This window comes from Podarcis liolepis, assembly GCF_965112155.1.
Source record: "Podarcis liolepis genome assembly, chromosome: 8".
Classification (NCBI taxonomy): Eukaryota; Metazoa; Chordata; class Lepidosauria; order Squamata; family Lacertidae; genus Podarcis; species Podarcis liolepis.
Genome location: NC_139560.1, coordinates 46,301,026 through 46,326,736, shown reverse-complemented (window position 1 = coordinate 46,326,736; position 25,711 = coordinate 46,301,026). Strand labels below are relative to the sequence as shown.

The window sequence follows — 25,711 nt, the reverse complement described above, 5'->3', positions numbered from 1 at the left end:
ACCCCCAAGGCTCAGCCGTAACTCCAGCACTGCACTCATTCCACTGACAATGATTGCCACTGCTCTAGTTGTCTATTAAAAACAGCTGCTTCTAGATGGAATTACTTGGGGAAATTAGCTGCCAGGCTTTAGTTTCGATATTCAATATATTGTTTTCTGGAAACCAATGATTTTCTCTGGTTATTTTTTAAAAGTTAGTGAGATGTGCTGATGAATTTTATGGAAAAAATAAGTGATCTTCACCTAGGGAACCAATGGTATTTTTTTTTTCTAAGCCTGAATATGGGGACCATCAAGACAATGACACTGACATTTAAAACATAGACAAATGTAAAACAAATCTCTAGATACATTAGCTGGTTCTGTAATGTTTCACAGTCCTGAGGATTTTGAGGAAACCACATTCCACGGAGCTGATCTGCTTCTCAGCTATGCCAGTTTTGCTGACTAGTCTTTTTAAGAGCCAGCATTGTTGTCTAATTGCAAATAAATAATCACAAAACCAATCCAAGCTTGCTGTGCTGTAACAGCGTTATTATTTGTTACTTTGGGGAAAGAGATTTCCCTAAAAAGTTATTGAAAAATTCCATTGTGTTTGTGAACCATAGCAACTGTGATGAGTTAAAAACAAAACAAGCCCCCACCCTGTTTGGTAGATGTTACAAAAGTACAACCAAACACTTTCTGTGCATTCTTATTTCGAGGGGAAACGCAGGAGTCATATGTGATCTGTAGATTACAGATGATTGAAAGCACTCACATTTCCCATCTGTGAGTCTGCCTGCTGTTTCCTTCTCAACCACTTTACTGGCACAGCCAAGAAAGTTGATGTCAGAAAGCATGCTGGGAAACTGTCACATTTCTCCTGGGGGGGCAGCAGTGGCTGGAAGAGTGGCAGAGGCAGAATGATGTTCCTTGCCTGGCTTCCCAATTCCCAGTACAGTCGTACCTTGGTTCTCAAACAGAATGCGTTCCGGGAGTCCGTTCGACTCCTGAAACTGTTTGAAAACCAAGGCACAGCTTCTGATTGGCTGCAGGAGCATCCTGCAGCCAATCGGAAGCCATGGAAGCTGGGCCAGATGTTCGGCTTCCGAAAATCGTTCAAAAAGCAGAACACTCACTTCCGGGTTTCGATCATTCGGGAGCTGATTTGTTTGGGAGCCAAAGCGTTTGAGATCCAAGGTACGGCTGTATTGCAGCAGTTAACCAACAGGCAGGGGCGAGGCATGTGGAACTCAGGGTGCAAGACAAAATCACAAAAAAGCAAAAAGAAAACCCCCAAGTGTATACATTAGGAGACATGGGTAGTGAGATGCTGAGGATTTTTGTGAGGATCTTTCCACAAAATAAATTACAATCTGATGAGGAAAAGGAGTGGACAGAACATGAAATTGAAAAACTGAGGGAAACCGAAGTCAATATATTTGTCCATCCCAAAACCATATGGAATCTATATTTTTTAAAAAGAGAGAGAGGGGGGATAATTAAATATTAAAGAACTTCAATATATTCTCGGGCTATCTTCCTAGCATTTTCAGAGTGTTTCCATACTCTCCGTATATTCAGACTGTTAATAAAAGCTACTAACAAATTTACCGTACCCCACCACATACAGTGAAGTTATTTAGGTAATTAAAAGAGTTCCTATATCAAGTAACAAAGGAACCCTATGACAGAGGAATGTGTTTTGTTTGTAGATTTTTCTCTTCCAGTAAACCATCCACATTTTGAAAGGGAAAGAAGAAGGTTGTCCGCTGGGATGAGGAGTCAGGAAGTCTAATAACTGTCCTTGGCACAGCCTCTCTCCTGCTATGTGTCTATTGACCCTCATAATTTTTATTTTAGTGTTTTGCTCTTTAAATCAGTTCAGCAATCATCTACACAAAAAGTAAAAAGTATAACATTTATGAATATGATTACTAGGGCTACAATCTTTAATTTGTTTATTTGCTAGATAAAAAATTATAACTATGGCTCGTTAAGCAGCAGAGGCAAATTTTAACTGATTCCACATGTTTGTTTGTAAATGCAGTTGCCATTCACAGGGCACATTGTACGGAATGCAATGTTGTGTGGCAACTTTAAGGCATTATATATATATATATATATATATATATATATATATATGCATGCAGAAACTCATTTTGCAGTTTTAGTTAGTCAAATGTTTCTGTGTCTAATGTCTCCTATAAGGGTCTCCATAGCAGTTCCCCAAATTACTTCTAGTCCAGGCATAGAACCAGTAGCAACTTTTAACAGTTCAACTTATAGTTTTGATATTTGATTCTTGTGTGTTACTGAAAAAGAAAATGTAATAGAACACATGCCTGTAAACACAACTTCAATGTTACTTGTAGACTGAAAAAATGGATTTGAATTTTCCAGTGTAATTCTCGGCTATGAGTCTCATCAGAAATGCAGCAACAGTGTGTTCATTCATTCATTCAGTCTGTATCCCATGCTTAGTACACAAAGCTCCAGCGCAGCTAACAACAGACTTTTGTTTACTTGTATCTTTACTTTAGAATTGTAAGCCCCTTGGCCAAGTTGCCTATCACACCTGTAATCTGTAAACATGGTAGGCTGGCACTAGACAATGAAAATAGTAAAACAGCACGCATTGATACAGGGATGCAGGTGGTGCTGTGGGTTAAACCACAGAGCCTAAGACTTGCCGATCAGAAGGTTGGCGGTTTGAATCCCCGTGATGGGGTGAGCTCCTGTTGTTTGGTCCCTGCTCCTGCCAACCTAGCAGTTTGAAAGCACGTCAAAGTGCAAGTAGATAAATACCGTATTTTTTGCTCTATAAGACTCACTTTTTCCCTCCTAAAAAGTAAGGGGGTGTGTGTGGTAGGTACCGCTCCGGCGGGAAGGTAAACGGCATTTCCGTGCACTGCTCTGGTTCACCAGAAGCAGCTTAGTCATGCTGGCCACATGACCCGGAAGCTGTACGCTTGCTCCCTCGGCCAATAAAGCAAGATGAGTGCCGCAACGCCAGAGTCAGCCACGACTGGACCTAATGGTCAGGGGTCCCTTTACCTTTACCTTACAATTGATATATTTTAAAGTGATATGTTTTGTCACTTAAGTCTGTTCCTCAAACCACATAATGAACGACTGAGCCAGGGGTCACCGTCTGCCAGGACAGCACCCAACCTCCTCTGGCACCCATAAAAGGTGTCAGTAAATATCTCCTCAATGCACAATGAGTGAGAGACTGCACCTGCTCAGTTAATATTTGGACTGGATTGGCCTCTTTTACACCCCTTGCAATTGCCATTTTGTGTTATGCCACATCCCCATGACCAGCCATTTTGTGACTAGTCCCCATAGCAATTCCCCCCCCCCAAAAAAAATTCCAGATGTCCCCAATATCCCCCAAAGGTGACCCCTGGATAAAGAGGGAAAACAGTGATGAGAATCCCCCAGTGGCGTAGCGTGGGTTGTCAGCACCCGGGGCAAGGCAAGTAATTTGCGCCCCCTAACCCGTGGATTTGCGCCCCCTAACCCTAACCCCCAGATGTTGTGCCCGGTGCGGCCGGCCCCCCTGCACCCCCCCCACACTACGCCACTGGAATCTCCCCCATTGAACTGTTATGGAAAGGAATATGAAATGCAAGTTTGAACTATGCAGCTATGCAGACTCTGCTGGATGGCACTGGCACATGGATGAGAAATTGCCTATCACCAGCTCTGTTTCTCTCTGAATAAAGTCTTGAAAGGGAGAAGCAGGAAGCATGTTTTCTGGGGCCATCCCAGCATCCTACACACAATGGTCAACAAATGTTTGCCCCATGAAAACTGTACCCAGGGAGGTTCCCCATGCAATTTAGAACCCTGACTGTGCAGGGGAGAGGTCAGTATAGGAGAGTTCAGTGACATGGATTTCCTGTCTATAAAATATCCAGTAACGCTCTCAAAAACAAAGTTTATAAATCTACTTAGTTGCTGTTATTCAGAACTACTATGGGGGCCCTTAAATAGCCATGCAACCATATGGAAATCTGTGATATTCTTCCTGTTGAAATAACGGATGCAGAATTAATCACACATTCCTAACACACCACTGAGGTACCATTACAGTAGCTCTCAATCCACTGTTTGTTTTAAGCAATATATTTTCTTCCTCTTGCCAATAATAGATTCATGGAATTACTAACAGATACTTTTAAAATGCAGATCTAGGAACTGTATAATATTACTTTATTGTTATTTTATGTAATACACGAGCTTTTATTCACCATGGGAATACTAAGCTTTCTTTTAATTGCAAATTATTAAGTAAAACTTCTGGCTTATTTGCCATGATTGCAGTCCACCATATAATTTGAAAAGGGCATCAAACTGTATCCAAACATGAGGTTCCTTTGAACAGGAGGAGGCAATTTTTGCAATCCAAATGCTGATCTCTCTCTCTCTCTCTCTCTCTCTCTCTCTCTCTCTCTCACACACACACACACACACACACACACACACAGAGTCTTGGATGGGAGCGAGAGGAAAGTGGAACTTTCTAGGAAAACTATAGCACACATTTGTTGACCTTGTTTCATACTCTTTCCTTTCCCCCCAAATGTCTTGCACCATGCGTTTTAAGGATTATGGCATGTCTGATATATGATAAACCCTCAATTAGAGGAGAATGATCAAAAGAAATTATTGCGTACCTGTTCATTACTAGTTATATTTTTTGCCTTTGAAGATGACTCTAGAAGGCTATTCACTGTCTTGCATTCACCATATCTTTCATTATGCTGAAAATGGAAATGTGCTCTCATAGCACAAACACAGGGTATCTGCAGCAGCTTTCATTGGTCCAAAGGTGTCTTAAAAAACATAATATGTAATCTAAGCTATTCAGCTGAATGCAAAAACATTCTGCATGCCAAGCAAACAGCGCTCTGGTTTCTCCACTCCCAAAAATTGGGAGTGGGGAAAAGAGAAAGAAACTCAACTTAAATAATTTAAAAGTTTGAGCCAAACTCTGTGGTGATTAATGGAATGATACATATGGCAGTCATATGTTTTTACTGGGTTCCAGTTTCTCGTTCACATTCATGAGTTACTCAGTACTACTGACGAAAGCATGTGTGCACTATCTGTATATAACCAGCACCAGCTCCTGGAAAATCGGGCGGTTGTTCAGGTTTGTTCATAGCTGAAGGGTATTTGACAGCTGTTCCTCATGCCCTGCAACCTGTTCGCCATTCTCTTCCTACTGCTCACTGACACCTCCAAAGGGGGGGGGGATGGAAGTACTGTAGAGCAATCACTATGGGATGTCCGTGCATAAGTCTGGATCTTGGAAACAACACTCCTCTCTTCCTTAGCACCAAAGCTGAAGAACAGTTGGATGAAGATGATACTTCAAAAATTCTAGAGTAGTGGGGAACCTGTAGCTGTTGGATGATGTTGAACTCTAGCTCCCATGAACCCCAGGTCAATGGTCAGGGATAATGGAGTTACAGCCCAACAACCTCAGGAGGTTGATGTTTCCCCAACCCCCTTCTTTGAAAATAAGTCTGATTTCATTGTTAACAGTTTTCATCTGAAAGCACCGAAACATTTATTTGCCAAGCAGATAAATTAGCCATGTCTACATATCTCAAACAAAGTTAATCCTTTTTTAAAAAAAACAAAACAAAACTGCATTTTCTTTTCTTTTTGCCACTTTTTCGGTTTCCTGCTTAAAAGCTGCTCTAAACATGTTGCCTAGGATATGAGCTCTAGCTAAGTCACATGCAATTTCAGGTTTAAACAAGCTGCACTGCATAATTGATTTTTTAGATTCTGGATATTGCTGCACTTCAGTCTTTTCTGTGTTTTCATTGTAGTGGCAAAAGTGTTTTTAGCTAACATGCTCGCCATGTGGAAATCAGTGACTTAATAGGAATAACATTACAGCAAAACTTCAGAGTATGCTGGAAAGCTTGCAAACATTAATAACAAAAATATGTTTGTAAATCAAATACACCAAGGTCTTATTTTTGGACTGCTGCTTAGGATTTAGCTTTAAAGCAGACATTTGTTCCTGAAAGAGAGAGCTTTGCAATTTATGTTTCTAATTTGAAGAAGTTCCATAGTTCACCACATACATTATTTTTGAAAGGGCAGTGAGGGAAAGCAAATGCTATGTTAAATCAAACACAGATGAAGTATGTATTACCTTCAGCACTCTACCTTATACTACGTGTGCTTGCCCATACTTTGAAATCATCACCAGGGGCCATCATCTGCATCTTTGCCAACATCTGAGGTTCGGCATGTAGCTATTGCAGAGAGAATATTTTCAGTAGTGGCACCCAAGCTTTGAATGCTCTCATTGGCATCCACCCTAATGTCTTCCTGGTGTCAGACAAATATATTTTTATTCTCACAGGCACAGGCATTTAAACACAGTTAGATCTGTATTACTTGCATAATTTTTATGCTACTTTAAAATATTTTAATTTTATTGGACTACTTTTAATGATAAGTTCAGCATTTCAGTAAGCTGTTCTGATAATGTATTTGAAGGATGAGATAAAAATCTAAATAAATACTGTGAAATATATTGCATGCATATAGGGTAACTTCTCAATGTTTCCTGGAGATTATGATGATTTAGTATTTGTCCTCTTGATGCATTGAGTCCTGAATCACTTAGGACAGCCCTACTAGAACAATAAGGTTGCATTGAAAAACCACACACTTGTTATATTCAATAGAATCACCAAGGGTGCTCTGCTGTCTGTGCCAGCACAGCAGCCCCCGCTTATTGGAGTGCTCACTTGCAAGCAGAGACTTCTCGCTTTGGTTGAGAACTTTGTGGCTGACTGGTCCCACTCCACTATTTAAAAACAATGCAGGAGCAAATATCCTTCTTAAAGTGTGATGCCCAGAATTGGGCACAGTATTCCAGGTGTGGTGAATCTGGCTAAGGCAGAATAGAGTAGGACTATTATTTCCCTTGATCAGGACACTATTCTTCTGTTACAGCTGGTTCTTCCTGCCTAAGTGCAGGAAATTTATGGAAATTTATTTTGTTCGTTTGGCCCCAGTTCTGCAATCTGTTAATCCTGATTCTATCTTCTGTGGCATTGGCTACCCCTGCCAGTTTGGTGTCATCTGCAAATTTGGTGATCTTAAAGTCTGAATAGCCCAGATCTTTTGTCCAACACAGCCTTCACCTCCGGATGTTTTGGACTTGCTGGCTGGGCCTGATGGGAGTTGTAGTCCAAAAGGTCTGGAAGGCACCAGGTTAGCCAAGGCTACTCTGATACATTTGCTGCTTCAGCAGCAGCAGAGCAGCACTGCTGTCACTCAAATGAATGGGGAAGCACAGCTTGCAAAGAATTCTATCCACATGCCAGAGTCCCTGCACATGTACCAGAACTGCTGAATCAACATTATATTTCATGTTTTCTCTCTGGAAAGATAGAATGTGTGTGTGTGATGGGGGAGCCAAGCCTTGAACTGGATCAAAACTGATGAAGCTACAGTGGCTTCATCCCTCATAATTTGTCCTTACTCAAAGAAAATAAAACCTGTATGGCGGCCAAGGGAAAATGCTTTTCAAGATACGTACCTGGCTCTGTTCCTAATTATACTGAGCTGGTTTTGTTATCTAAGCTACTGCAGGTCACAAATGCATTGTGGTGCATTTTTTTGCCAGTGGCAATTAACAAATTAAAAGACACTGAAGCCTTGTTAGAATGTCTACTCTCCCGTTTGCCCTTCTTCAATGGATTCCACAATTAATTGTCTTTTCTGACTAGCTTCTTCTCACTTCATGTGCCACTCCATTATTTATAGAGGAGCTGTAGCAGATGTCCACAGTTTTCCATGCCATTAACCCCAGGGTGAGCTGCAAGCACACAAAGGGTAATTCTTCTCTAGATGCCCCTACCCAGAGTTAGGGGGAAATTATCCCTCACAAGTAGAGTTTGATGAGTTCCCTTGGCTCCTGTTCATAAGACTGGCTCCAGTTATTGCCAGGATCATCTCCACCCACCTACACACTAACAGATAATGTTCCAGTGGAACAACAAAAATTGCAAGCCAATATGTAAAGTGTCCTCCTGAGTACAAAGGAGATCCCAGATGTGTGAACTGAGACTTTTTCTTTCTAAATGTATGAATGAACTTGAGCAATTCTGTTCTGAAGGCGATTCTTAAATACATGTGTAGCAAACACACACTTAATGCATTGCTATTCTGGGGGGGGGGGGAAGCATTAAAAAGTGATAGCAGTCACAATTAAAAATTACAGGCCATATCCGACTAAACAGTTGCACTAGTGAAAGCCAGCACAACTAGCACACTAGTCTGAGAGGTCTTTCCTCTTCTTCTCCCCTCCCATACACCCCCCACCCAAATCAGTTCTGGGAGATTGTCAGAACTGCGGGGGGAGGGGAAGAGATTGTTCTATCTAGCAAGACGAAAAGCTTGCACTGATGGAATTATTGTAATAGTATGATGTTGAATTCCACCCCATGTCTAAAGTATCATTTATCATTAATAAATTAAGGGCTACTGTTTTACAATGTGAAAAAAGACTGTGTGGCAAGAAAGATAGATCAACACCCTGACCATGAGACCCAAAGCACACATGGAGGTGCCAAGCATTGCTCCCCCTTTCACAATAATGCCAAAACAGTTCTGTTTCTGCATGAAACATAAGCGTGAATGCAGAACAGTTCATGACATTGCAATAAATGGAGGAATCTGTATGTGCATGCACTAGTTGTTCCATATGTTCATTGGAACACCTGCATGCAGGTTTACTGCCCACGTGTAGCAGTCTTATTCTTTGCATACTAGGCTATGGAACAGCATCAGGCAAAGCAAGGAGGCTGTGTAGTAGAGCTGAAATATTGTCTCCCAGAGATCTGGGTTACTGAATTCCATCAAGGGATTGGGGAGGGGGCGTCACTGTCAGAAATGGAAATAGTAACGCACCAGACAGGGGCCCCCATTTCCCTTACTGGCACAATGAATGGAATCTATGACAGTGTCTGGGATAGTTGTTTCCCATGTGTCAGGGCAAATTTGAGGCATCTGTAATGTACATCTGATCTATGTAATCTGCACTGTAAACATCTGGAAATCACTACTGGTGCAATGCTACCACCACCCTTCAATGCTAACAGTCAGAAGAGGAGCCTGCTATACTTAAATGTGTGAGGCTGGGCATTCTGAAAACTTGACTATGACAATGATGGGTGTGTTTTTGTGTGCCACCATCTCCCCGCCCCCTCCCCCATTATTACATTGTGCATGTGTGTGTATCTGCATGCTTGTTTCTTCATTTGCTCTGTCTTTTAACATGCACATCTCCATGTCTTCCCACCTCACCCTCTAGCAAAATCCACCCAGAAATTAACAGGTGAGCAATTGGGATACTGGGAATGAGAGATGATGCATGGCAAATGGTGTAAGCCAGTGGTTTTCAACCAGTGTGCCATGGCACCCTGGGGTGCCTTGAATGATAGTCCAGGGTGCTGCAGGCAACAGTTTATTTCCCTCCCTCCCTCTTCTGATGCCCTCTTGTGTCTCTGCCTCCCAAAGGCTTGCACACCTGTTTGTTGCAGCAGCCCTGGCTAAAAGCTCCTCAGGTGAATGGTGTCTCTGGGTCTGGCCAGGGATGCTTCTCAGGCCCCGGTGGGGCAGTGTGAGGAGGCACCTCTCTTTCGGGCAGGATGGGGGCAGCTCAGAGACCAGTGGTGGCAGTTACAGGTGCCCAGATGACTCCCAAGAAGAGAGGAAACTGAGGAACACTCCCCAAGGGAGGGTGTTTGAAAAGGGGTGAAGGGTTGCTGGCTCTGCAGGCAAGGGGTGACATATGTGTGCTCCTGAGCCCCACGGGTGCCACAGAAAGAAAGTAGTTGGTCAAAAAAGGACCCAAAAGATTGAAAATCTCTGGTGTAAGCAACACATGTTCAAAATGTGCAGAGCAGAAAAGGAAATGCTATAGTGCCAATACAGCCTAAGAGGCAGAGTTGCTACTGTAATATAGACTGAGCAATACAGTATATTAGAGATTTCTCCCTTTCTTCCTTCCCCTTCTTATTTGGCTGCATATAAACACATTCCCCTTGTCCACTAAGAATACTGGAAACTAGTTTTTTAAAGGGTGTGCTGTAGTTTTAAAGGGGAATTGTGCTGTAAAGGGCAAACTACCGTTCCCAGGATTATTGGTGTGTGTGTGTTTTAAATATATGGTGTGTATGCAACCTTCTTCTGGTATGTCTATTCTTTCTGAAGCCTGCTCAGCTCCCACCCTCTCACCACTACTCCAAAACAATCAAGGTCAAAGAAAACTAGAAACACTTACTAAAGCAGTTATCCTAGCCAGGAAAGCAAAACATCAAAGGCTCAGTACGTTCATAAACAGTCATTTACATGAATTACAGAGGCACTGACCAAAATACTGTATGATCAGCATCATGCTTAAACAGTTTACAAAGCCTTTGTATGCTCTCCAGTTTCAAATTAGGAGGGAGTAGTGTGTTTCAACACTTATTTTCTCTAAGCTTAGTTATGCTTGCTTTCTGGATGGTAAATGTTAATGACTACAAGTGGAATCCGCAAATATTAAAATAGGATACTTGAGTAACAAATCTACTTTTCTTGCAGTGATCTTACCATCTTGGCAAGTTTATACATAATCTAAGGTCCAAACATAGCTGTTGATTGAGGCCACATTCCATAGTGGATAAAAGGAACTATAATGCCTTTCAGATATAAGTGTTTCATCGTCTAAAGAAACATCCAGCTTTTGTACACAGTATCACTTCTTAAGGAATGTTCTTCATATCTTGTATTTATTTGGTCCTGCATTTTTTGGGCTTGTTGCTGGCTTTCCAGTCAACCACTTCTAAGGGGACATCACTGTGATTTAGGCAATGTACACACTATAGCTTTTAAACCACAATTGAAGCCTATTCTTTGCCTCAAAGAGTTCTGGGTACTGTAGTTTCTTAAGGATTTCTGGGATTTGTAACTCTGTGAGGGGTAAACTACACTGCCCAGAATTGTTTGATCATTCAAATGTGCTTTGAAAGTATGGCATGTATGCAGGTTTAGTTAAAGAACTTCCAGACTGAGGCATTTCTGGGTAAAGCGGAACCGAATCATCATATCTGGCATGTGTAAGTCCATCACACAGATATTGTGTCAGCTCCTGTAATGATATCTGCTTGTTCAAATGATGGAACTGACAGGTGCACTACAAACAGTCCGAGACTGTAGCACAGTCTCCCTTCAAGCTGGTTATCTGTGCAGATGGGGACCATTCCTCCCACATAAAACTTGTTTAACAAAGCCCTGGGGGTCAGGGACATTGGCAGTGTGGAGAGATGCTGGAGGGTCCTGCTCCCCTTGTTCATCTGAGGAGACCTCAGGATCAATTTCTGGGAAGGACTAAATTCTGACGCTAACTTAAGAGTAAGTCCCATAGGATTCAGTGGGGCTTCCTTCTGCCTAAACAAACATAGGATCAGGCTGCACAATATCAGTTTCCCCAGTTCTATTTATTGCTTAGGTAACTGGGATGAAGATGACATACAGCCATATCCTGTGCAAGTTTACATAGGAGCAAACTGTAAATCATCTTACGTCCAAACATTCTGTCATAACTGGGTTGTGGATCGGCCTGCTAACACTGTGTAAACCTTTTTTTAAAAAAACTTATTCACCTTTAAGTCATTCTTTCTGGAATGTAGACTGACAGCATAAATGAATCAATATGCTTAAGAATGTAAACAGGCTTATTAAAAAATAATGTCCATGTCCATTTTTCTTTTAAGCAGACATAGTTTATTCTGTGAACCGCCATTAGACCTCCAGGTATTTAAATTCAATAAATAATAATAAAGAAATGCACAATTCAGCAAGGCCTGCATTACTGTTCTCAATTTCCTAAAAATCACATCTCGACAATTGCAAATATTGTCAACAAATACTTCATTCGGAAATATTTTAGATCTCTGCTCTCACGATCCTTACTAATACATCTAATTATTCTTAAACAATATTATTCTTTTTACACCAGTTCTGACACATTGTAATGGGAGTGGGAGTCCCCTTCTAAGATGCCAGAATATCAAAGGTTCTCCAACATTTTTTATGTTTCTATGACACCCCCATGTGCCCTGTCATATCTAATGTGTTTTGAAATGAGGTTTTTTTGTGCATTGTGTAATGCCCAGTAAAAACTATAATGAGTGCACCTGCCTGCAGCATCCTTGGAAATTTGGAATGCGTGAATTAAAATGCAATATAATTACTTCTGATTATGTACCCATGGAATAGAATTGTATACATATATTAGGCTGATGCCTCCCCCTCTTTCCTTATCTTTTGTTTTGCCATTTTTGTGGGCAGCTGTTGGTATTTGTGGTTTTTGTTTCCTTTGTTTATGAATAAAAAACCATATACACACACACACACACGCTGTAAGCACACAAAATGACCAAGGAATCTCCATTAAAAATGACACAGTCAGCAGCCCCAAATCAACGGAGATGATGGCAGCAGCATACACATTGAAAACAGTATTTAAACATCTATCTCCTCTGTTGACTTGCGGTCTTGCATCTCTTCTGGTAAGGATGTTCAGGTCATCTCCACTCCAGCTGCTTTTCAGTATCAGCAGCGAACTCCAACTCAGCGCTTGGAGGAGAAACAGGGTTTCTGGGCTGTCAATTTGGCAACACTGCTTGCAACCTAAAATGGTACTGTCCCGGGGAGACTGCACCATGCAATCCTAGATCTCCTCTACAAAGAAAGAAACAACACAGCCTATGCTGAAATTGCTCAGACTAAGAGTGTGTAGCTAGAGTCATGGCCAAGGGGTGGAGATGACTGCCCCACTTTGACCTCTGATCCAAGGGGTAGCCAACATGGTGAGGGCACAAATGCTGTTGGACTACAGCTCCCATCTGCCCCAGCCAAAAGGGCCAATGGTCAGGGATTAAAGGAATCATAGTTCAGTAGCATCTGGAGGGCACCACATAGGCCCTCTTATCCCATGTCACGAAAACTTATTCGAGGATCTTTTGTGACTGTCAAATGTTCCATATATTTGGCGTCTACTGGATCGCCTCATGGCTTCTCCCAAATAATCCTGGGAATCCTAGTTCTATGGGGGGGTAAACTATGGCCCCCGGGATTCTTTGGAGGAAGCCGTGTGCTTTAAGCTTACACTGTGAATGTTGACTACAACATGTGTGAGACTGCAGAGCATGTTTACTGGCAGGAAGCTTAAGTTATCCTATGTGGTTTGTGCATGCGTGACGGTCTGGTGCCTTTGTTCTTATTTTAAACTGACATTAAAAACTGAACCTGTTTTTCACATCGTTTTATAAACGGGGGGAAACATGTCAACATTTTTTAAAAAAAAGCCATTTGTGCTGTATTTTCGAATGAAGACCCAATCGAAGCTGAAGCGACATTAGCTACTTCTGTGGTGATTCTTCAACCTTCAGGATACATGTGCCTCGATTATTCCTCCAAGAACCGAGACTCCCCACCCCCATGGGACGGAAGGAACGAGCCTATATCAGCAGCGAAGAGCTGACAGTGGCTGGGCTTTTCCCTCGCTTTTAAGTCCATCCTCTCAGAGCGCTCGGGCCAAGAAAGTTTACACCTCTGCCCTGCGCCAAACCACTACTTTTCGCCTCCCTCGGAGCCCGCTGTGGAAGAGTCAACCCCGTGTCGTGGTGACGGGAGGGCGGCTGAGAGTTCAGGGATTTTGCAGGACAGCCTGGAAGTCAGGGGAGGCTGCGGTTCCCAGTGTGAGGGAACAACCCTTCTTCAGAGCTTCTCTCCTCCTCCTCATTCAACCTTCGCCTGAGGGTTTATTATTGCAGACTCTTCCCTTGCCTCAATTTACAGCCCAACTCGTGAAAGAGGCGGGGAAAGCTGGAGTGAAGGTGGGGGGGGGGGAGAGCTGCTGGGGGAGAACTGTGGAGCCAGCAGCTTTCTGTCGTTTCCCAAAGCGAGCAGAGATTGGAGAGGAGGGGCAGAGGCTGGTCGTGTGAGTTCAGGCCGGTGGGGAGAGTTGCAAAGTTTACTATTCTGAGAGACCAGAGGGGGAAAGGCTGGTGCTTCAAGCAGCTAGTCCAGAGAGCTCCATCCACCCGCTGATCAGAAGCTCCAGGGAGCTGCCCGGCATGAGAGTCTCATAAAGGAGTTCTGTGCAGCAAGGAACAAACTTCTCCAGCGTCTGAAAGTTTCCTATGTGGCTGCCCTGCCTGCCAACATGAAAGGTAAGCAAGGGAACAAGGCGTATGGCTCTTTCAGAGAGTGTTGGGGAAGGAGCTGGGCTGTGGGAGCAGGAGTCTGTCAGCAATGAACATGTGGTGCTTATTGTAGGAGCAAATATTTTTGCAAGCGTGTGCGTGTGTAGAACTGGAGCTGCATTAGGTCTGTGCTCTAGTCCATTAATGATGAAAGCTGCCATTTGTTCCTCGAGAAAAGTCTGAGCTCAGCTTCTTGCTAGTTGTTTACAGGTCCCCCTTTTGGATTTTTTTGGATTGGAAAAATCTGTCCAGGAGAATGAAGTACTCACCCACACAACAATTTCTGCTTTCCCCAGCACATTTTTCTTGACCACCTATCCTTTTTTCATTCCCCCCTTTTCCCCTCCCCCTTTTTCAGAGAGCGCAGTGGGGGGTTGCCAGCATTTCATGATGTTCTTAGTATTGCTTCTAGACATCTGGCAATGATTAGGTTCTAGCAGAGGCTTAACTGGCTTGTGAAATATACTTGGCATTCCCCCCTCCCCTTTCAAGACTGGAAAATATTTAGTTTGTCGTTTGCATGTGCTGAAAATCTAAAGTTTAAAGACTCGCCTTCACTTACAAATCACACTTTGGCATGCATGCATTATTATGTTCTATAGCCTGTGACCACTAAGTGTCACTTAAATCATTTATGCTGCAGTCCTCTACCCACGCACCTGGAAACATATCCAACTGGTCTCTCAGTAGCACTTACTTCTGAGTAGATGTGTATAAGAATGCACTCGACAATGAAAATGAAAAGTGAGAACCTCCGAACAGGTTTAGGACTTTGCACTCCAGAGAATAAGGCATCAAAAAATGATGTTTGGGAATGTTTAGGAAGTAGTTGTGAAGCATAGTTTTTCTTTAGCCACAGAAATAAATCTAAGTAGGCAACAGAAATATATACTGTATAAGGAATCTGTGGCTGAGTATCAGCCTGTTGCTTAGCTTGTGCTGTTTAATTCTAGATGCCAAGAGGGCAGTAAACGTTGTGATAGTTCTTCCCAGAGGCCAATAAGAATCCTGAGGTTGTTGACTTAGCTTGCCAGAGAGGCAGTCTATGGGAGAAAGTATTTTCTTTCACTGAGCCCACACACATGTGAAAACAACTTTTGAATGTCATCTTGTGGGGAGTAAAGTACAGAACATTGGATATGGTTAGCAATTCAAATGGTTAGCAGTTCAAATGTGCTGCTATTTCTGATAACGCATGGCACTACAGTGGTACCTCAGGTTACAGATGCTTCAGGTTACAGATGCTTCAGGTTACAGACTCTGCTAACCCAGAAATAGTACCTCGGGTTAAGAACTTGGCTTCAGGATGAGAACAGAAATTGCGCGGCGGCACAGCAGCAGTGAGAGGCCCCATTAGCTAAAGTGGTACCTCAGGTTAAGAACAGTTTTAGGTTAAGAACGGACCTATGGAATGAATTAAGTTCTAAACCCGAGGTGCCACTGTACTACGATGGATGTAGTGGCGATAACAACTGAGAAGCAATGTACTTTTGCACAATACCTTATGATGTTGATGTCATACAGTGCAAGGAGTTAAGTCCATTGTGGGAATGAGAGCGGACTGTTAACCCCATCATTCTTTATTCTAAATGTTATAAAGTGCACTGGTCCCAACAGAAGTTTTTCATTGATTCATGCATTTGGGTATAGTTTAGGTCATATGGGGATTTTAGTGTGTTAACTGCATTGTACACAAAACATCTCTTTCCCTTGACTGGTACTGTGTCCACGTGACATGCTGCATATATGATAAGCTACCACATGATGGAGATTTGAGGTAGCCGCAGCTATCTTAGGAAAAATATTGCTTTAATGTTCTCATATGCATGATTTCTGCCTTCTTGCTGTGACACCTATAGCCTGAGTTTATGCATGTTTGCCAGGAAGTAAGCTCCACTGAATACAATATTACCTACTTCGAAGAAAATGTGCATTGGATAGCAATTCTAGTGAGATTTTTCATCTGGAAAAAGTGGAAAACGTATCTGAAATATTGATGCTTTAAATGGAGATTCTATTCATTTTGGAGGGTTGCATGTTCTCAGTCTTCTTGGTGGGTCATAATGACTCTCTTTCTGTAAGAAATTGCACAATCACTTTGTGGAGTGTTTTTCCAGAAACTCATAAGAAGGCCAGTAAAATGAAATCTTTAAATTACAGAGTTAATGAGAAACATCCTTCAATGAAAATGGCAAATGAACTGGTAATGCAAGAGTTATGAAAATCATAAGCAGTGCCAAAGCACCTTCCCTCTCTCCTGTTGCATCTTTAACACACACAATTGATTTTCCACATTTGTTTGTTTAAATCTCCTCCTTCATAAAAACTTCTGAGCTTTTATGTTTAGAATAATCACGTGTTCTATTCATGAGTAACAGCAGAGTTGACCTGCTGGTGCAGTAAACATCCAACATCCCTAGAGAGCTGAAGATTATCTAAATAATTACATCACGAGTGATTTGCACAAAAATACATTGAGTTGGATCCAATCTTCGTCAGAGTAGACCTATCAAAAGCAATAGGATTTGACTTAGTCATGACTGACAACTGTAAGCAATTTTCACATTGTATGCCAAAATTATTTGGATTAACAGGTGAAGCACTAGGTAGTCCACAATGCAGGGTGGTTGGGCCATATCCGCAAGTTGGGTTAGTTAGAACAAGTGAAACATTATTTATGAAATGCATATAACTTCTGTTTTATTTATATTGGGCTGTATCCAACCAAGCCATACTCAGTAGATTTAAATGAGATGTGACATTTAAAGCACATGGCTTCCCCCAAAGAATCATGGGAGTTCTAGTTACCAAGCTATAATTCCTCACCAAGCTATAATTCCCAACACCTTTAAGTAACTACCGTTCCCATGATTCTTTGGGGGAAGCCATGTGCTTAGAATGTGTGTTAAACATGCTTTAAATATATGTTTTGGATGTGATTAACTTGAATCCATTCATTTCTGTGTGTGGACTAATCAGATACAGCACACTTATTTGAAGACGTACCTTTCAGGCTGCACTGCTCTCATAAGGCAGTTTATAAGACTGTAAATTGCATAAAATTAAAAATTCAGTACGTACAGGAATAGGGTGGCCCTGAAAAAACATTTCAGGTAAAGAAGTACATATTCAGCATTTACCAGAAGCAGCATAGTGAAGAAGCCAGACTCACCTCTGGGAATGCTACAACTTAGGGGCTGCCACGGAGAATACCCACCCTCAGACCACCAACAGCCCAAACTTTTGTGAGAGGTAGAACTGCCAAGAGGGAGCCCTCTGTTGATCTTCACAACTGTTAGGGTCTGTAAGGAAGAAGGCAGTCTTTAATATACAGTACAGCATGTAGTGAAAGTACAGTGGTACCTCGGGTTAAATACTTAATTCGTTCCAGAGGTCCGTTCTTATCCTGAAACTGTTCTTAACCTGAAGCACCACTTTAACTAATGGGGCCTCCTGCTGCCGCCGCACCGCCGGAGCATGATTTCTGTTCTCATCCTGAAGCAAAGTTCTTAACCCGAGGTACTATTTCTGGGTTAGCGGAGTCTGTAACCTGAAGCATATGTAACCTGAAGCGTATGTAACCCAAGGTACCACTGTAATATAACCTGAGTGCTTAGCTTCCAGAAGTGTTCTAGCTGCCACATTCTGTACCATTTCCAGTTTCAGATCCATTTTTCAAGGGCAGCATCTGGAAGTTCTCTGTTCCGTAGAGATCTGCCACATTAACTTTTAAAACAAGAACTGAAAAAGACCATCACGTAGTTGGGCAAGAAGATCCAGCCTCCCTCTAGTCACCATTAAAAGTATTCTAGTTTTGGATTACATAGCATGCCTCCTACACAAGCAGCTCAATTTCCTTGCCAAATTCCAACTTTCTGTAAGACTGAATTTAAAGAAGGAAAAGGTCAGAAGATTTTCTCTCTCTTATGAGTGAAAAATCATTCTCCTTGAATTACTAAGTATTTGTTACAATTCTGCCTTGCATTAAGAACATGGTTTATCCATGCTTTGATTACAATTCGTAATATTGCAAATTTGCAAATTCTTATCCGTTAAAGATCAAGAATTATTATGGAAATTATCCAGAAACCTGAATTGCATTGTACCTACCCCAATGACTTACAAATGGAACATTTTAGCAGGTAATATAATAGCATATTGTAGTTAATAACACAATCTTAAACATGCTAGTAAAGGTAAAGGTACCCCTGCCCGTACGGGCCAGTCGTGTCCGACTCTGGGGTTGTGTGCTCATCTCGCTTAAGAGGCCGAGAGCCAGCCCTGTCCGCAGACACTTCCGGGTCAAGTGGCCAGCGTGATGAAGCTGCAGCTGGCGAGCCAGCACCAGAGCAGCGCACGGAAACGCCGTTTACCTTCCCGCTATAAAGCGGTACCTATTTATCTACTTGCACTTAAGGGTGCTTTCAAACTGCTAGGTGGGCAGGAGCTGGAACCGAACGACGGGAGCTCACCCCACCGCGGGGATTCGAACCGCCGACCATACGATCGGCAAGTCCTAGGCACTGAGGTTTTACCCACAGCGCCACCCGCGTCCCTCGTAAACATGCTAGTATGGGATCATAAAACAAGATAGCAACAAAACAAGTATTCATGTTTCTTGGCGGGAGGATTGGAAAAGAAAATATAGTTGTGAGTAATGGGAATGGATTTACCCATTGAAGCCCATCATTGGGGGGGGGCTCATTGTAGCATCTCATATTTTCATTCATAAGGGATGACCCTGCTTTGTATATCTCTTTATGTATGTGAAACTTCCTCATGAAATGAATGGGAAGAATCCCCACCTGCTGTCGCAACATCTCTGCATGCTCATTAGAGCACACACATAGATTGCTGGAATTAAACTAAACTAGACGTTTTGGTACTGATTGGCTCTGCAACCCTGAAGCAAGGCACCATATATTGCACCTAAGCGTATCCAACAAGTAGCTGCCCAACCCTTCCTTCAGAACCTCCAGGGTGGTTATTTCACTCTGGAAGCTGACAACATTTGGATGGTGGTGGCTATGCCCCCTAGAAAACTGATGGGAAGTAGACAGCTTCAATATATATTGTTATATTGTATCTTCCCTTATGTTCAACCTGTATACATGTGCAAATGAAACCACATATTACAAAAATGCTACTGATGACCTCATTCCAAGGAAACACAATCCAGGTATTCTGGAGTTCTCACTGCTCTGAGATTTCTAACAATACAGTATATACCAATTCTCAAATCAATAGCAACAAAAGTGACACAGATAGGATGAACAGAATGACTTAGGAGGTGCCCTGTGTCAGGGGCGGACTTTGGTCTTTCAAACTTCAGCAGTGCCCTGTGCAAGACCATAATTTGGCACACACAAACACCTCTTGCCCACCGTTCTGCTCAATTCAGTACGACCATCATAGTTGTGATGCCCTCTAGTTGTGCAGTGCCCTCTAGGCTCAGCGCCCAATGCAGCAGAACCAGCCATGCTGTCCTAAATCCACCTCTGTCTGTTTGAGCAGAAAGGTGCTTGCATGTGCATAAGGCAAGCATTCTAAATTCTGTTGTAGCTCATTGGACTAGGGCACAGTGGGTTTCAGTGGGGAGGAGGAACCAGAAAAACCCTGTTGTGTGAGCTGAGTTTATCTTGTGCTTAATCTATCAGTAGCTGCAGCTCAATAGTTCAAAATTCTTGCATCAAACTATCTAGATTTTCAGGATACTTTAACTTTTCTGCATTAAATTGTTTTGAGTTTTCAAAACATGGGTGCATGAAAAGGACAAAATGTTTATGAAAACTCAACATGGTAAAAACCAGGATGCAGTTCAAGAAGAAGTGAAATCTGTGTGCAAAAATATCCAGCTCTTAAAGTGAAGCAAGCAATATGAAATGGCTATGTGAATGCATTAGAAGGGCAGGATATTGATCTTTTGAGTAAATAAATAAATGGAACTGGCTGAAATTAAAACAGGCAGAGATTGGAATCTGTTTTTTAGGACTGAGGGATCAGAACACAAAAATACTTTCCCCTATGCACTGCAAACACATCTAGTAAACACCCAGGATAGATTTACTGCATATTTTAAAAAGTCATTATTATAGCATTAAGTATCAAGTGCAGTCTCTTATCAGTAATATGCTGTAAATCCAGGTTTTTAGTGTCTCCCTGTTAGCTGTTCAAATGTTAACAGAAACTTGGCCTAGCCAATTCAAATTCTTCATTAGTAACCAAAATAGGAACTTGCTGAGATTTGGTAGAGAAGTGAGTTTTGTTTCAAAATCATTTTTACTGTAAAAGCGTCATGCTTAGTTTCAAAACTCACTCTTGTATACATGTGGTGAAATCCCAATATAGCAGTGAGTGGTGGTTGCAGTTAGATTATTAATGGTCACATTTGCGCTTAATGATTCTCACATTCTGAATACTCTTCACCAAAAACATGTTTGGATTACTATTTGTATTTAACACGACATGTGCAGCAGCTCCCTCTCACATGTGCCAAGAATGACATCAATAAAACTTCAGTAAGGCTGTAACAGTCCCACTGAAATCATACTGAGATTCAAGGAACTCATGGGCCTGACAGACTGCCAGAGAAGGTTGAAAAGCTATATGGGTAAGAAAAGTTTGGCTTCAGCCTCAGATTTTCTTGGTCACACATGGCCCATGACAAATGTACTCTTTAAAAATATAACACCAAAGCACAAATCACACCATTTTACAAATTTGTGTGGTGCTGCAGTACTTGCAAATCTCTCTGTGTGTATTTGAAGTGGAAATAAAACTAATCAACTTCCCTCAACACATCCTTTCTGAATCCCCACTTCCATAAAGTGTTGAGCCATAATGTTATTAGCTGTGTCCTCACCCCCAAATAAATAATTATATTTAGAGTTTACTCTTGTTAAATTTTGATAACTGGTAGTTCATTAAAAAAATAATCTGAAATGTACCTAATACTTCCACTTAGATATGCTAGGAGGGTTGGATTAAGGAATTTGGAAGTCCCATGCTTGGTCATGTTTCAGAATCTCATTCACCAAGTAGGATGCCAACTATATACAGTGGTACCTCTGGTTACGTACTTAATTCGTTCCGGAGGTCCGTTCTTAAGCTGAAACTGTTCTTAACCTGAAGCACCACTTTAGCTAATGGGGCCTGCTGCTGCTGCAGCAGGTTACATATGCTTCAGTTACATACGCTTCAGGTTACAGACTCCGCTAACCCAGAAATAGTACTTCAGGTTAAGAACTTTGCTTCAGGATGAGAACAGAAATCGTGCTCTGGCAGCACGGCAGCAGCAGGAGGCCCCATTAGCTAAAGTGGTGCTTCAGGTTAAGAACAGCTTCAGGTTAAGTACAGACCTCCGGAACGAATTAAGTACTTAACCTGAGGTACCACTGTACTGCCCTTAATTTGTAACATGAGGGGTCCTAGGGTTCCAGCCAGCCTGATTGGAAATCTTCTCTTTCTCCCAGAGGTGTGAGAGCTGCTTATAGTCATTCAGTAGTTAGGTAAATGTGGCACATGCCTATAGTTAACTCACTTCATGGCTGAGTTTGAGCAATCATTTCATGGAGATTTTAAACAGTTCTGTAAACTCAATGTGTATTTCTATTTATTAACTGTGTTGCACGTGTACATGGTTTTCTCTTTCTCCAAACTCACATTTTAACATCACAACAATCCTGTGAGCAGTACCAGATTAAACCCTGTGGAGACCCTCAAGGCAGTTGCAATCTTAGGCTCCCTCTCAAAAATTATCTCCTAATACGTTTTTGTAATTTTATTGCAAGATCAAATTGATATTATTTTGATCCATTGTCACAGGGCCCCTAAAAGAACTGAGGCCCATAGGCTGGTGCCTACTCTGCCTATTTGGTAAGTCAGTGAGGTAGGTTAGACTGCCTAGTCACTGCCTGTGAGGTAGGTTAGATTCCCTAGTCCTCTAAGCATTACACCACTCTGGTCACTGGGGTACTGAACAAACGTCATACTCAAGCGGCATTCGCCAAGTGTGGACAATTCACTGGAGTTTCCTTTGTGATCTATTTTATGGCAAAGAATTCATGCCAAGAATTAATAAACCAAAGGTCCAGGGCTTAATTCCAGCACCGGATTCCAGTGCTTCATAAAAGAAGGTGTACCTGACTTCCAGGTCTGGGAATCTAGGAACTCAAGCCTACATGGCCTTGGCTAGCAGTACTTGTGTTTCATCTAAGAAAGGGAATCCCTCACCTGGAGCCCCACTGCCAGTTTGTGGCGTCCTTACATCAACATATCATGCAGCAATTAGGATGATTAAAACAAAATTTCCTTTGCTTGACTACTATACTTTTTAAAAGCTGCCTATTAGCTTCAAGAAAAAGCTGTTTCCAAGCAGTGGGGGATCTTCATAGACTTAACGGTTTGGAGAAACAGGGGGTTAACCCTTTTCACAAAGATTGCCCCTCCTCTCTGGCAATTAGGTTTGGAAAAGATGCATTGGTTTTTTTCAAGCCTCATTGCCGAGGAGGTATGTGTGTGAGTAGGATGAATGAATAGTTGTGGGTTATGTGTAAGAGTGTGTGTGTGGTGCTTGATATGTGTGGATGTGTATGAAAATGATGTGGTGACTGGGTGCATGTGAGTGGGAGTGTGTCTGTGGTGGCCTTTCCACTTTTTGCATGTCCATGCCCACCCAGGGCATGAGGCGTCTGGAAGTTTAGCCACGATGGAATGCAGGTCTGATGTAATACATAATTAACTGCTGGACTTAATTGTCACAAGATGTCATTTTTTCTAGACCCTACAACAAAAAAAGATTAGTCAGATTCATAGAGGACAGGCTTTGTCAGTAGAAACTAGGCATAATGTTGTTGTTTTTAAGCCCCATTCTGAATTTGGACCCTGTTGCACTCCTAATTATATCTTTTGGGGACTTAATGGGGCTGAATCCTTTCCCACATACTCTACCTGCAAGCTCCGTTGTCTTCCCACTTACCGTACTTACATTGTAGCAAACAGCCTCTCCCTCTGTTGTCTGGCACGCTGTAGCAGCAGCCTCTACAATACAGTCATACCTTGTGTTGCGTTCCGCTCGTTACAAACTTTCAGCTTACAAAAGTGTTTACTTCCAGGTTCACCACCCACGCATGCACAGAAGCAATCTGCGTGCTTTGCACAGATGCAGAAGCGCTCAATCGCGCCACATACATGCACAGAAGAGGCGCTCTAGTTGCGGACTTTTCAGGTTGTGAACGGCACCCCGAAACAGATTAAGTTCGCAACTAGAGGTACCACTGTACCAGAAACCCTGAGAAATGTCGTCTAATAGACTTATGTGCCTTAAGACAATTGTGTTTTCCAGGGCTTCTGGCACCACTGCAGTGAGGGAAAGTGGCTTGAGGAGTCCAGTGTCAGGCAGAGAGGAGCCATATCAGGCACTACAGCTCTGGTTCAGCCCAAGGCAGAGAAGAATAGGAATATGGGGAGAATTACTGGTTGCCTTGTAATGCAAACATGTTATGAATGGGAAAAGTTTGTATCTTGGTCTAGGTGTTTTGAAGTTTGGCTTCATTGATCATTCAGGGAAAGTATACTTCTCAATGGAAATAAACAACAGGTGACTGTTCGTGCGTTATATTTCTGCTGTAACTGCAAAAGTTGCAGCAGTATTTTTTTCACGTTACAGTTCAGATCCGAGCTCTTTTAACATGTTTCCAGTTTAGCTAGTCTCATACTTGTTTTCATTCATGCTGCTTGCTTATTTAGAATTAGAAAATGTCATGTATTGTGTGTTCTCGTTTGTCTAAATTGGTCAACGTTCCCAGTAAATTAATTCAATTTGTGTCCAGCTTGTGAGTTTCCCAGAGAAATCTCAATGGCCAGAGTCAGGACTAGTAAGCAGTCGCCTTGTCTCTGTTGCTTTGAATAGGATGTTGCATTATATGCAGCCAACACTTGCACCATCTTAACCTGACTGAACTTGAATAAAATCCTTGAATGACAAAGTCTGAGCCTCAGCTTTTGATTCTTAGTAGACTTGGCCCATAATCTTGACACCAGACATTTATTTATGTTAAGTTGTGGGTGAACATATCAGACGACACAGTGATTCTTCAAACAGCTTTTGTTTATTCACAGGCCAGAACAGAACTGAACTGAAGGGTTCAGCCAGCCTGCTAATAGAGCTCCACTAGAACGCAACAGTAACCATTTTCTGTAACTATCCAATCACTGAATGTCACTTTCAATCCCTTATTTGCATATGTGGACCTGAACTATCTACAGTATCCCCCTGCTGGCCCAGGGTGAGAACTTCAGTACATAACAATTTATTTTACTCTTTATTATTACATTATATCCCACCTTTCTTCCAAGGAACTCGAGGTGGTGTACATGATTCTCCCCTCTCTCCATTTTAATCTAACAACCCAGAAATTGTTGGATTCCAGTTCCCATTAGTCCCACCCAACATAGCCTATAAACAGGAAAGAGGGTTATTGTCCAAAACGTCTGGAAGATACCAAGTTAGGGAGGACTGATACAGATTTAGGCACAACTTCTGCAAGTATGAGGCAGAGGTTCTTTTTCATTCACAAATGATTAGTGCTGAACTTCCCAGGTTTCTTAGAAACATCTTTGGGATCAATAAAAAGGTCATGGCAGCTATGCATAGATCATGAGTTGCCTAGGCCATTTTCAGATAGCACACAACCATGTATTCATGTTTTGAAAGCAGAAACACATGCTGACATACATTTATGGCTCTGTTTCTGTATTTGTCTTAAAAACACCACAAGTGCACGCCATAAGCAAAAGATTTAGCATGAATCATTACAGAGTCTTACTGCCAAGCAGAGAAAAACTATGCTTTAAAAAAGAAGTCACACTCTTATAAGGTTGCAAAACTAATTAATGCAATGGTCCAGGATAGCTAAATAAATTCCTGGCAACGCTGTTGGGCAAACCATGAGTAATTAATTGGCTTAAACAAACCATCTAGTGTTTGGGGGGTGGAGGTGTGGATTTTCAGAAACAAGCATAGCTGGCTATTTAACTCTTTCCTGGTCTTACATGCCAAGCTCTATTTTGCCTTGCAGATCTAATGTAGTAAAAGCACTATTAAGAATTTCACTTACTCACAGCACACATTCTTTGTCTCTAGTCATTCAAATTAGTGTTGATTAATAATCGAGCTGAAGCCAATACAGCTGTATGCCCTGAACAACTGCACTTTCTGTGTTAATAACTGTCTTGTGCCATGTGTCAACACAAATGCTAAGTTATAATGAATGCCAGATATGTTTCTTCTGCATTAAAGACATGTGCTAGTGGTCTTTGGAATGGAAGAAAAAGGGTGACGAAAGGATAGTGTCATATCAGTAATAGGTAATGGAATTGTTGTTTCTTTCCATATTTGGTAAAGTCCAAAGCAGTTTAATAATTTC

The 25,711-nt window shown here is 41.9% G+C and overlaps 1 protein-coding gene across 2 annotated transcripts in view; it reads left to right on the top strand.

Moving 5' to 3' along the window:
- The first annotated feature begins 13,700 nt into the window (after window positions 1-13,700).
- COLEC12 (collectin subfamily member 12) overlaps window positions 13,701-25,711 on the top strand; it is a 78,810-nt gene continuing 66,799 nt past the window's right edge. The window contains exon 1 of one of the 2 annotated variants that reach the window (XM_083518659.1): window positions 13,701-14,252. In XM_083518659.1, coding sequence (XP_083374785.1) covers window positions 14,246-14,252 — 7 coding nt within the window. In that variant the 5' untranslated portion in view covers window positions 13,701-14,245. The remainder of the gene's footprint in view (window positions 14,253-25,711) is intronic. The other variant, XR_014529476.1, reaches the window with a different exon arrangement.